This window comes from Melozone crissalis, unplaced genomic scaffold (genome assembly GCF_028551555.1).
Source record: "Melozone crissalis strain CALT ecotype California unplaced genomic scaffold, PUWL_Pcris_2 ptg000005l_1, whole genome shotgun sequence".
Classification (NCBI taxonomy): domain Eukaryota; kingdom Metazoa; phylum Chordata; class Aves; order Passeriformes; family Passerellidae; genus Melozone; species Melozone crissalis.
This window is the reverse complement of record NW_026535783.1, coordinates 29,083,476-29,096,496: the sequence shown is the minus strand read 5'-3', so window position 1 is coordinate 29,096,496 and position 13,021 is coordinate 29,083,476. Positions and strand designations below refer to the sequence as shown.

The 13,021-nt window shown below is 43.7% G+C and overlaps 1 protein-coding gene across 1 annotated transcript in view; it reads left to right on the top strand.

Moving 5' to 3' along the window:
- Positions 1–7,843: 7,843 nt before the first annotated feature.
- Positions 7,844–13,021, top strand: part of PIGG (phosphatidylinositol glycan anchor biosynthesis class G) — an 82,114-nt gene continuing 76,936 nt past the window's right edge. The window contains exons 1-3 of the mRNA XM_054284927.1: positions 7,844–8,063; positions 11,336–11,541; positions 12,528–12,737. Coding sequence (XP_054140902.1) covers positions 7,904–8,063; positions 11,336–11,541; positions 12,528–12,737 — 576 coding nt within the window. The 5' untranslated portion in view covers positions 7,844–7,903. The remainder of the gene's footprint in view (positions 8,064–11,335; positions 11,542–12,527; positions 12,738–13,021) is intronic.

Below are 13,021 nucleotides of genomic sequence, written 5' to 3'. Positions count from 1 at the left end.
AGCTGGTTCCAGCGTTACTGAGACCCAAGTCTCATTCTCCATCTACATTTTGAGAACACAGGCACTGAGAACAGCCTAAGTAAGAAAGAAATCCTGCTTAAGCTTTGTCTCATTTGATGAATATGCCAGAAGCTGTCTTGGAAATGAAAAAAAAAAAGCTCACACAAGGAAACTTTTTCAGTTTACTAACGCAGATAAGGTTAACAGCCTGCAATTAGATGTAAGGATTTCTTGACTTATTTCCTCTAGAAATAGGATTTACAGGCTTATAATGTCTCTGTGCGGCACTGTCAGTCCATCTTGACACTTTATTCCCCTTATCAAGTACAAAGAAACATGCAGAGAGGCAACAATGTTGCATGAGTTGAGGAGACAGGTGGCTGAGTAAGGTAGAGAGGACCTATGAAAGGCTGGAAGTGATATTGAGGCCCTCAAGATTTGGGCGTCTCAAGAGCTGAATCAAATGTCACAATTTTTCGTTGTTGTTGTCAATCAGTAGATGTAGATCATGACTAGACAGCTATGATTAAGCAATTGCATTGTGAACATTATATGCTTGGCTAGTGCCTGTTTTAGGGAGAAGGAAAGGCAATCCCAAGGTGTCTGGATGAGAGCCACCAGGAGTAAGGTCAGGACTGAGCAGTAACTGGGGGAGAGGTAATTCCAGCAGTGGCCACCAACTCAGTGACCACCTACTCCAACCAGACCCCGGAGTCAGACAGAGGGAAGAACTGCACCGCCAGACTAATTAGCATGGCAAATAGGGGGTTGAGTACTAATTAATGAAAGTCACGTAATCTGTAAGCAATGAATGCTGATGTTTGTTTGTTAAAATGTACAAATCGTGTCAAGTTTTGATGACTGGGGAGCCAGTCTTTTGTGGGCCACCACCCTGCTCCCTCCTTTGCACAAACCAGAATAAGAGGTAGAAATGCCTTGCCTGGGTGTGTGAGTAGGTGCTACGCAACACAGAAGGAGACCACAGTTGGCATAAGAGAAACACTAAAGCAAAAATCTGTTTTATTAGACCTTAGAAATCCATGAGAGATCATAATTGGCTCAGTTGGGTGGGGAAAGCAAGAGATCCAGCCATATAAAGAAAGGAAACTCTGGAAAACCTAGATGGTTCAGTTTTTCTGTCTGGCACTGTTTTCTTGGCCTGGCTGCAGTGGTCAGGTGTGAACACAGGTAATTGCAATGCAGTAATGCAGATAGTCTGTCCCAGGATCTTACTTCCCTTGAGTGACACTGCACCAGGCTTGGCCTCCTGTGACCATTCAGGCAGGTCAAGTTCCCTCTGATCCTCTTTGCTCCTTCACAGGGCAGGCAACAGCTGACAGCTTCCCTCCCGAGAAAACACACCACTCTGCCATTGCAGAAGCAAGCTGGGAAAACCCCAAAATCAATGCTCTTGAAGAGCTAGTTGATTTAGGGCATGGAGGAGAGAGGGTCCTGGTGTGATGACTCTGACCCATGAAGGAGCAGCTAGACTTTTTCCACAGGGGAGGAAATGGGTACATCTGTATGGCAGGCTGTTACTCTGTGGCAAAGCTATCAGAGCAAGACATTCTAGGTGCACAGCACTGGAAGAGATTTATCCTGAAACTATAAACACTTGAAAACCTTCTTCAGAATTTGCTGATGCCAGGGCTTGATGAGGCTGATTAATTACCCTAGGTGACTAAAGACAGCTAAGTTGCTGTTTCTTCCCCCCTCACAGACACTTTTGCTTTGGATAATTTAGCAGCTGACAGTGTCTTGTTTTCCTGACCTCCCTGCAGCCACTAACACATCTTATTAAGGCCCCTTGGATAGTTTCAGCTTTTCCCTTGGCGATGACTTGGCTATCCAGCGTGAAATTTGACAAAGTGCACACTTCAGCTAGCAAGCACACCCCCAACGCCTGCCAGCCTCCCTCACTCTCTGCTTTCTTAGCTCAGACAGTTGAAGAGCATCGGAGCATTAAGATGAGCAGGCTTGTGATGCTGGCTTGGTACAGCACAGCAATTCCCTACAGTGAAAAGCAACACATAAAGATCTCTCTCCTGGAAACAATTGCAAGAGGAAGTGCCAGAGAAGAAGATGGTTTCTGAAACAAGAAGTGCTTATGTTATGTTTTGGTATTTTTTAACACAGTGTAGTGTTTAGCTAGTAAAAAATACCTAGGCCAAAGGTAAATAAAGGCAGTATCATTGAACATCTGGCACCTGCAGGTAAATCACTTAAAAATGAAGGTTTTGGCTTAGGGAAGGGAAAGATGTGAGGCAAGAAGTCTATGAAGATAAAAAAATGCTTTACTAGGATATTTTAGGAATGTTATTTTAGTAAAGTCATGTGCCATGGAAGAATGCAGCGACATTTCCTACTTCATGGTTGTAATTTTTTATCCCCATTGCTTGCAGGGACACAGGAAGAGAGGATTTCTGCAGCCTGAGAAATTCTCAGTCGGATAAAGACAATGTGAATAAAGAAAGCCCTATAGCACTAGGCATATCAGGCAAGCAAGGAGGACTGGAGGGAGTTGAATTCATCACCTGCATGCTGAGTATAATGTATTAATGTCATGGAGAAGCAGTAGCTAAGCAGGAAAAGGGACAGTCGGATTTCTTGTAGTTGCAGGGAGGAGGTGCTGGATTCCCTGGTAACCAAGATGCAAACATTTGGTTGTTTTGCACATGTTTCTGGATGGGATGCTTTGGTACCTGATAGGGAGTCAGCTTACACAACAGGCAGTTTCCCTGATAGGGGCACTGACAATGTCTGTTTACTGCTCCAGCCATCATTAAATCTGGAAAAATCTAGTATCACTGGGTTCCCTGTTCATTACCTCTCCAAAAAATAGCTAAGGCTGTCAGGAAGAGCAGGAGAGAGATAAGAAAGAAAGTGGGATGGAAGGAGGGTAAAAGATAAGTAAGATTAGTGGGTAAAATTGTAGGGACGAGAGATTATGGCTAGTTTTCACGTGTCATGAAAAGATGTTGCTTCAGCTGAGCCCTGATGTGGCTCCATCTCTCAGCGCCTGCTCTGAAGGCTAGATGACTGGTATTATTCTAACTTGTGGAGTCTGCTGACATTTGGAGGAAGTTTCAGACACTAATACTATCAGAATCAGTCCATCTGCTTAAGTTGTTTTGGAAGTTTTCCTTGAGGTTTTATTTGTTTTCATTCACATTTTAACCAGTTCATTTCGACTGAATGAAAAACTTACCTTGGGTCAGCATCCCATGATGTGTTCTAATCAGCAGCACATATGGGGTTCATGCTCAGTGACCCCAGTTTATGGCTGCAGCTCTGAAAGAACCTGCCTGGATAAGTGCACAAACACAGCTGTAAAGCCAGGGCTTTCTCAAGTAGGAATAACTAGTTACATCTCTGTACAACCCTGTGAAGAGAAAGAGGGATGCAGATACTGCTACTAAACCGCGCAAGATTTGAGTGCAAGGCTCTGGGGGAAACTAACAAGCAGCTTCTTTCTCCAATTAATTCTTGCTCTGCAGCTTTGCTTTCCCTTCAAAAGCAAGTAATCTCATACTGCAGCAAGTAACAAGTCTGCAGTCTACAGAAACAAACCAGGCTTTGGCTCCCAACAGCTCACCAGCTCAGGGGTTATCAGGGGTTATCTTCTTCAGTGATCCCTGGCTGCCTCAATCTCAAATCCCATAAGCTCTGCAAGCAGGGTTTCCAAAATAGCTAAATCTGAAGGCAGACTTCTGTGCATGTGTGCATGTGTGCACACGTGCGTGTGTGCACAAAGATAGACAATCAATTATTTGATGTGGATAAAGTTATTGAATTATTTCTTAACATTTTTTTTTCTGTGTGAAGAAATTACTGATTAGTCTCAGATTTCAGAAGCTGGGTTTACAATGCAGTGCTTTTGCTTTGTCTTTTGCCTCAGCAACTACAAATCTCTGGAGGCTTTGCAGTGCACCAGAATGGAGGAGGGAGAGTCACACTTCAGCAGACAGTCTTTTATAACCTTTTCTGATGTTTTACTGTGTCTTAAATACAGCAGAGACCTGACATACATTCAAATTGCCATGTACTGAAGAATGGAGAAAGGATAGGAGAGAAAAAATTACTATGTGTCCTTCTGAATGTCTAACTACATCACAGTGCTTTCAGAGTGTCATATCACCTTGGGAAGTCTCATTTTTTATTACAGTTTCACTTAATTTTGAATTAATTCTTCCTCACACCCCTTGCATGTAAAAATGATTGCTTTTGCTTATACACGCCAATTTTGCCACTGTCCATATTCTTGCTCCACTTGTGTATTCCCCAATACAATATTAAATTGTATTAGGGACAAGTTTAAGAGGTATCACTCCTTACAGAAAAGAGATGCTTGTTTAAACCATTGGCATGAGGTGCTCACATATTGTCAGCACTCACATTGTCAGTGTCAGAAGAGATGTGCAGGTTTCACATAAACACACATATTCAGATGTGAAATCCTGTTAAATTAGGCCCAGAGAGGAGAATAACTGAGGCAGTTCAAAAAGCAAGGTGGCGAGCTGCAGATACCCAGAACTTATCAACAGCAGGTAAACAGGCCTGAGAGCAAAACTACAAGGGAATTATTCAAAATAAAGCTAAGTAAGAGAATAGAAATATTGAAAAAAAATCCCTGAGAAAACTGACTGCATATCGTCTGTATTTGACACTAGAGAAGGGAAGATAGGGCCTGTTTTTCTAGTCAAATTGTGATGCATAAGAAGTGAAAGAATCAGGAGAGAAGGAGCTGGGGAAGCAGACATGCTGAGTGCTGACTAATGGGCAGCGTTTGATTAAGGGGTGGCAGAGGACACAGAGACTGTAGGATGTGGGTGTGCTCCTCCCTCGCAGGACCCACCAATTTTTTACCAGTTGACTCGACAGAGAAAAGCCTGAGGGACGCTGGAGCAATTAACAGCATCACCTGGCTGCTTTAAATGCTGGTGGCAATCACCCTCATCAAAAATGTATTCCTACTCGTCCCTGTATTTACCTGTTGAGGACAAGGCTTGGTTGGCTTTCAGTCTGGTGATTTCTCAGCAGATTTAGGAAAATGCCTCTAGAGAGGGCTCTGCACAGAGCACTAAATTCCTTCTCCCTCAACATACAGAGATGTAAATTTGCTTGAGTGGCTCTTCACAACAGCAGCAGTAGCCACGTGTTCTCCTATAGAGAAAGATACAAATTCATCTCCCACAGGGATGGGTTGTACCATGCTCTAAAATGTTTGCTGGCTCTGATAAAACAAAAGCCTTCTGAATCACATGAAGTGCACTGTATTGCACCTTTCCAGACATTCTGGCATGAACCTTTAACCTTCCAAAGACTATTTAAGTCAGCCAGTACCCATTGACACGAATTGGTGCACGCAGCGCTGACTGTGCGCTTACAAACTGGGAAGCACACAAACACTTCCTCCGAATGCTCATGAAATCACCAGCTCTCAGGGCGTAAATGCGTTGTGCACAACAGAGGGGCTTATACCCAAGAGCTTGTAAAACGGCCACAGCAGCGCACAGCAGTGACTGTCAATACATTATGTTGCAACATGCTTGCAGGCTCACAGACAGGCAGATCTAAAGTGTGGTACAACGCTCAGGATTCTCTCCGTATCTGACCCCTGCAGTTAAGTGCTACAGTAATGGACTTGAAAGCATGTTGCTGCAAGAACTTGCCAAATGGTGATGGTACCCAGTAAATGCCCAGTGATAGGTCCCAGGGAGTGTGAATCACATGCTAGATACTGCTTTTTATGTCTGTAGAGAAATCCTTTTTTCCTGAACGCAGAAATTCTGATCTTCTGCGGGAATCTGAAGGTTTGAATGACAGGAGAAAGATGCGGTTTGGCGAATTTCCACTTACTGAAAGGGAAAGTAAGCTTTACACATGAATTAAAAAGAAGACAGACATTTCTTAGATGCTGTTTTGTGTTGCATAAACATTTCCTACATTAGGTTGCTTTATATTTGTTAGGCAACCTTTCCTAGTTTCTGGTTGGAGAGTCTCACTAATTCAAGGTTTAAAGGAGAGGAAAAACACCCATAAAAAAAGCAACCAATACAGCTTCTCTTTGATGCACAAATAATGTAACTTTAAGGCATACTACCTAAAGTAATTTTAAAGTTTGAATACCATGGCCCAAAGTTGCTTTTTGCCATGTCCTACTGTTTGAAGCAACATTCCTTGCATGGTTTTTTATTCTGAATTTGATTGCACAGCTCATAATCAGCTGAAGTTAATTACTGAATACTGACTTTCATGGGCCTTCAGAGTTGTGCTTCTGCAAAAAACCAGGTGAATAGTGTCTGCAGAAATACAATTTCTTTTAAAAATAATGGGTTTGGATGCTCTCAAGAAGTGGAAATGCTATCAGTATTCAAGGTAGAATCATGAAGTGGTAAAAGGTAGCCTAAAGGTAGCATAGTGCTCAGGGATGCTCATAAGTAAAGAGCATGAAAACACAGGACCCAGGCTCCTTGATTTTTTTTTCTTTGTATTTGGAGACCCTATGAAAGGCCAAACCAAAGCTTTTATCCTCAACCCACTCACACATGCTTCTCACATCACAGCAGCTTTGCCTTGTGGCAGGCGTTGCAAAGCCCAGAATTAACAGCTGGCCAGTGTAACTGGCAGTAAAACCACAAACTGACCAACTGCAGCAGGGAAACATTTCTCAAAGCACAGTACAACGCATTTGGCCTATGTTTACACAAAACAGATCATGCGTTGTGCTGAGGGAAAAGACCCAGTGGGAAAACCACCCTGGTGTCTGCTCTCATGGTTCTTGCAGGGTCGCATGGGAGCACAGGCACACAGCTGTTGGTGGTGGCTGCAAACAGGTGCCACGCCAGCAGCAGACTGTGGCAGGGCAGCTTTGTCCCGAGTGACCACAAGAAGACACGTCCAGGTGTAAGTGGAAATGCAGCTGGCAGGGTGCTGTGCTTGTTAGATCAGGGAAAACGTGCCACTCACAGGTAAAGCCAAGGACTTGTGCACACTGCAGAAACATGAGCCACATCTTTCAAGCACAGCCATACAAAAACTTCCTGTGCAGGAATGAGGAGCAGTTTTCTTCGGGAGAATGAAATTTTGAGGCTATCTTCCTATTTCAGTATACATAGCAAGACCAGTATAAACTCTGCTTCACTTTGCAGTGATTTGGTTTCCTTTTTCAGAAAATCTAAGTTTAAAACTTACTTCCCCTCATCTTCTGATATGATCTGCCTACCATGGTCCATTTCCATTCCAACGGAAAGATTAAGAGATACCACTATCCAGTTTTATCAAGACGTGTGCGTTTGCGCGGCGAAAGACTCTGCTTGCCAAACACCCGCCGCAGCCACAGTCCAGGACTCCTTCCTGCCCTGCCAAGCACTCTTTGCTGCAGCTATTCCTCAAACCTGCTTTCCGCTCCCGCCGGGGAACGCGGGGTCGGGACGAGGGGTGGGATGAGGGGTCGGGACGCGGGGTACGATGTGGAGTTGGGTCGCAGGTGTGGGACGCGCGACCGGGATGCGGGAGGGGCAGGCGGGGGCAAGAACGCAGAGACCGAAAGCGCAACGGGACGCGAGCCCCGGGGGCGAATTGCAGAAGTGGAACGAGGATCCAGGAGGCGGGTCCGGAGGCGGGACGCGGGCCCGTGAGGCGGGCTGTGGGGGCGGAACGAGGGGCTGTACTTCCGGTTCGGTGTTGCTGTTACGCGCTCGCGGAGGGGCTGCCGGGCCGCTGGCCAATAGCGAGGCTTGGCGGAAGCGCGCGCTGGTCGCTGGTTGGCCGGCTGCGGGCCGGAGGCGGGGCCAGGCGGGCGGGGCGGGCATGCCGCAGGTGCCGCTCCGGAGAGCCGGCGTAGCGCCGGCCGTGCCGGGTCGGGTCAGGTCGGTGCCGCTGTAGCAGGTGCCGAACCAGGATGCGGCTGCGCTCCGGGGTGTTCGCCTCCTCCTGCCTCCTCGTGCAGGCCTTGGGCGTCGCGCTGTTCCTCCGCGGCTTCTTCCCGGTACCCGTCAGGTCCGTGCCCCGCAGAGAGGCCCGGGCGGACCCTCCCGCCGAGCCGGCCCCGCCCGGCCCAGGTAACGCGAGCAGCTGCCGGGCGCGCCCGTCGCGCGGTGTCGCGGAACATCTTTCTGTAGCGCCCTCGTGTTTCCAGATCAGTTTCCCGAGTAGTTTAGAACTTAACTGGTTTTCATGTAGTTATGGATCACAGGCAGGTGTACTTATTCGCAGTCGAAAAGCCTCAAGCGTCAGCTGTCGCTTTCTTGAAAGGTGTGTTTTCCTGTCGTTTTGTTTCCCTCTCCCTGACTCTGATGGAGCCGTGATACCCGGGCTGTTCAATGGCTCCTTGTTTGCATTAAATGATGCCACCTCAGCTAAAACGCCACACGCTTTTCCTGTGATCATTCGCTAGCTGTGTTGTGACCGAGATTCATTGTTCATTGATGTTTCTGTGGTGTGTGAGTGTCTTAATGCCACCTCAGTGAGACTTTTAACGCCTCCGTAGTGACAGAGCAACTGTAGCAATGCAGGTTGCAATATGTACAGTATTGCCATCCATCACTGTTTCTGTGAAATCGCTGTCTTTACAGGTCGTACTCTGTTCCAGAGCTGAATTTGTGAAAGCAGAATTTTCAAAAATCTTTTTAAGGAGCCTATAGAGGATGTGCTAAAAAAGTAGATGTCTCATACGTTCAGTCACAAATTGTATTAAAGTAATGTGAAGACGACTGTGTACTTGAGGGACTGTTTTTCACTAGTTTGGAGCTTGTGGGGTGAAACTTCAGTTTCACTTGGCAGCTAGATCGAGTTGTATTTTGCTTATACAAAGTTCTTGATTGGAACACCAAGTTATGGTTAACTTTTTGGAGCAGGACTGTAAGTGCCAAACTGGGTCTTCAGCTGCTTGATATTTACTGTTAATTCTTCTGAAGTCTGTGATGTTATGCCTGTAGGGACAGGCTTACTTAAATTGCACGACACAGTGGAGAGAACAGAAGGTTGTGTGGTTTAGAGTGTGGTGTGCTGGTATTGGTTAAGCAGGAACACAAAGAATCTAGTCTGGTAACAGACTGAGTGGTTTCTGCTGAAAGGCAGGTTGATTTTTAACTGGAGTTTACCACGACTATCACAGATATTTGAAAGGCTGCTGTGAGTGAAATATTGCATTCACATGTGATTATTAGCAGAAGACTTAATGTAGAAGGAGACTGTTCGGGTGGGAAGGAGATGTCAGACAATTTGGTTTTGGAAAGAGTGGTTTGTGTTGAAGAGTGGTTTGTGTTGAAGGTGAAAAGGAGATGTCAGACAATTTGGTTTTGGAAAGAGTGGTTTGTATTGAAGAGTGGAAATGTTGAAGAATGCCACAGGGCTCTACAAGTAATTTAAATTTAGGCATGTCACAAGCAAGTCTAGGTGTAGTAGGCAAAAATGGAGTGACAGTAGAAAAATGCTTACTTTCTGTAGTACTTGGTTACAGTATGCTTGCAGAGTGATGTCTGGATGATATTGTCTAAAGGCAGGGTATTGCTTACTAAACCATTGGGCAGAAGGCTTTCAACCTACTTTAGACGTATTCAGAAAACAATATTTCTCCAGTGCTTCTTTAATTCCTGATTGTTTCACTTTGTGAGTCCTGACTGCTGTTGAGTGCATCCTGTCGTAGCTGTAAGAAGGCTTGATGCTGAATGCTTGCAGCACATTATTGTAATAAGTTCTTGATAGAGAACCTGTGGTTTTCTTCACAGAGTTCAGGTTCATTTAGAGTAACTGTTTTCTAAGTAACCCTGGCAGAGATAAATAGGCATGCTGCATGGCAAGATTTGGACAATGTGTTGCTTTAGCTGTCTTACAGTAAGTATTTGCATATGGCTTGTAAATGACTCCAAATTCATTTGAACTTCTCAACACTTTGGCTTTCTGATAAATCACACTGCAGGAGGAATTTAGGAGTAGGGCATATGTGTCTGTGATCTGAACATTTTTGGTGTCCAGCAAGCTTTCTTTCACTAAGCAGTGGATAGGGAAAAGATGTAACTAACAGAACATCTGGTGATGCCTTCTTGTTTTTCATAGAGAGCCAAAGCATGCCTGATAAGTTGATAATTCAAGTCCTGAAAAAACCCCAAATTATCAGTTTAATTAGGATTGCTTGCAGTCAGCATTTTGTTGTTTTTGAGATTTCCTTCTTCTCCCTGCTGTGTCCTCCTCCTCTATTTCCTGCTCTGGAAGAATCACTAGCAGTAACTAGTCTTTGAATGTCAGTTGGTTGATGCTTCTCTGTGTAACCCCAAAATAACATTTCTGAAGTTGTTTTTGATGTTGCTGTGTTAGACACACCATTATCTGCAACCTGTCCAAACTGTCAACCATTTTGCAGAAGAAATCTTTACTCTGAAGGACTGTAAAAGCCCCAGCTTTGTATAACACATTTACAGAGCGGTCAATTCAACATGATGGTGTCTGGGTAGAGGCCTGTAGGTGGGATACATTCTGCTTTCATTTTGCCCTTCTGTGTTTTTTCCTGATAGAGAAATGAGACGTGTAGAGGTTGGAGCAAAAATGTTGCTGTAAGACCTGAATGTCACCATGTGGACCAAGTTCAATGCAGATGAAGAGTTGCTGTGGCCAGAATTAAATCCATGCAAGAGAAAGAGGTGGCATTGAAGGCATGATGTTGCCTACTGCTTGATGCACAGCAGCATTTTTCTGTACCCACCTGTATGTTCAGGGAATTCTGGAATTGGATTTTGGCCCTGCAGCTGCCATCACTGAAGTAGCCTGTCATACAGTCTTGTACCTTGAAGGGAGTGAATGTGCATAAATCTGTTTGATTCAAGTTTCAGTGAAATTGTCTCTTTCTTTGTAATCTTCCTGTTATGTTACAGTGAAATTTCATGCAGAGGCATTGTTTATGTTGTGATGTGAAAAACTGGGTATTAGCACTGGTGAATGCTATGTCTTTTTTTGTAACAGAAGTTGTCTGTCAGATGCAATTAGTTCAGTTTTACTGAAGTAAAAAGAGAGAAGGTAGCCGCTGTTACTTTGAATGCTCTGCATTACAAAGCTTTTCCTTAGTTTTCTCAATTTCATGTCACACATTCCTTTCACATCATATTTTACTTCCTAAAGGTGATATTGGAGTTGTTGTGTTATTCCTGTGCTGGATGGCTTGAAAACTCTTCTTCAGATTATTTCTCAGATTTGCTGTGTGCAACTTCTTGTTTCTGGGTGTAGAATTAATAAAAAAGTTGAAAGCACTCATTTATATGGCCAAGTTGTCCTTTAACTTCTGTCTCGTCTTTGGTGAAATTTTTTGGTGACTTTTATATGCCCTGTTTTTGTTGCTTAGGAATGGTTTCTAACTGGACCAAGATTCCTCCACCGCTTTTCAAAAAAGTTGTCATTGTGCTGATAGATGCTTTGAGAGATGATTTTGTGTTTGGACCCAAAGGTAAACAGTTCATGCCGTACACTACTCAAGTTGTTGAAAAAGGGACTTCCTACAGTTTCATTGCTGAAGCCAAGCCACCCACTGTGACTATGCCTCGAATTAAAGTAAGTGGAATTTTTTTCTATCATTTCATTGGAGAAGCTTTTGAAGTATGAGGTGTTTCATATGCTTGGAGTTGGCATAAAGGACATGTGTGTGGTGTTAGTGCAATCTATGGCTGAATGTCTCTGTGCTGTAGTAGTGCATGTGATAGACTCCTGATTTGCCATGGGCAAGTAAGGCCCTAGTCCAGGCTTAAGTGATCGATGTAGCCTTTTTATTTGTAATCATGGGAAGGCAGTAGCCTCTTAGTTGTCCAGTTTTCCAGAAACATTTTTATTGTATTTATCTAGAAACATTTTTATTGTATTTCTCTGTGTTCTTGTAACTTCTGAGAGAAAATCTAGTTAAGTATAAGATTTTTTTGTCATAGGGATGTTTCTGAAGAGCTTAAAAAGGAAATTCTGCCAAGTTCCAGATAAATAAAAGATGAATTGTGTTGGTGTCATCAAAATACTAGATCATTCAGGCTTATCAGTGGTAGATCTGAGTAGCACCTCTGCACTGAAGAGGCCGAGGCAGTGATCAGTGGTAGACTAACTAGCAGGAGAGTGAAGGAGAGACAGTCTGGTAAGTCTTTATAGGTGCACTTCAGTGCTTCTTCTAGAAGTTTCTTACTTAGTGTTTTGAAGGTACTGTTGCTGTTAATGTTGAGTCAGTTTACTTACACCTGAATTGTCTTTTGATGGTTTAATGACCAGCAAACATCAACTGTTTGTTTGATGAAAAGACTGAAAGTCTTTTTTCTGTCCATTAATTGAGACAGTAATATTTTTACTTTCTGTAAAGCAGTAATCACATACATAAACTAGCACTATGTTGTGGCAGATGAGGTTATGTGGCAAGACAGCTTGTGTTCTTTTACTTTGTTATATTTCCTTGCCAAAAATGTGATTTGTCTACCATCTGGCTTATTCCTTCCTCCCATAGCTACTGTCTTCTGAGCATTGGAAGTTTCCTGTTTAATGTGTCTCTTTTCTTCTTTCATTAGGCTTTGATGACAGGTAGCATACCTGGTTTCATCGATGTTGTTGTGAACCTCAATTCTCCAGCTCTCTTGGATGACAATCTGATATGGCAGGCAAAAACAGCTGGGAAAAGAATCATATTTTATGGTGATGATACTTGGGTCAAATTGTTCCCAAAGCACTTCATGGAATATGATGGAACAACATCATTTTTTGTGTCAGACTTCACAGAGGTGAGAGGTTTTGTATGATCTCAAGTTAAATGAAGTCAGTACAAACAGACAGTGCCAGTTTTTGAGAATGAGTGAATAAAGCTACCCTTGTTCTGAGATATTCACCTGGCAATTAAATAGAAATTGAATTTCTATGTCATTTTGGTGTGGGTGCTGTAAAGCTAAGCATTTGAATCCCTCATGCATCTGCCGTAAAAAGTGTTGGAATGATACAGTAATCATCAATTTATCACTCTATAATTTAACTAAGCATGCCGTTTTTTCACAAAACTTGTTCTGGTTGG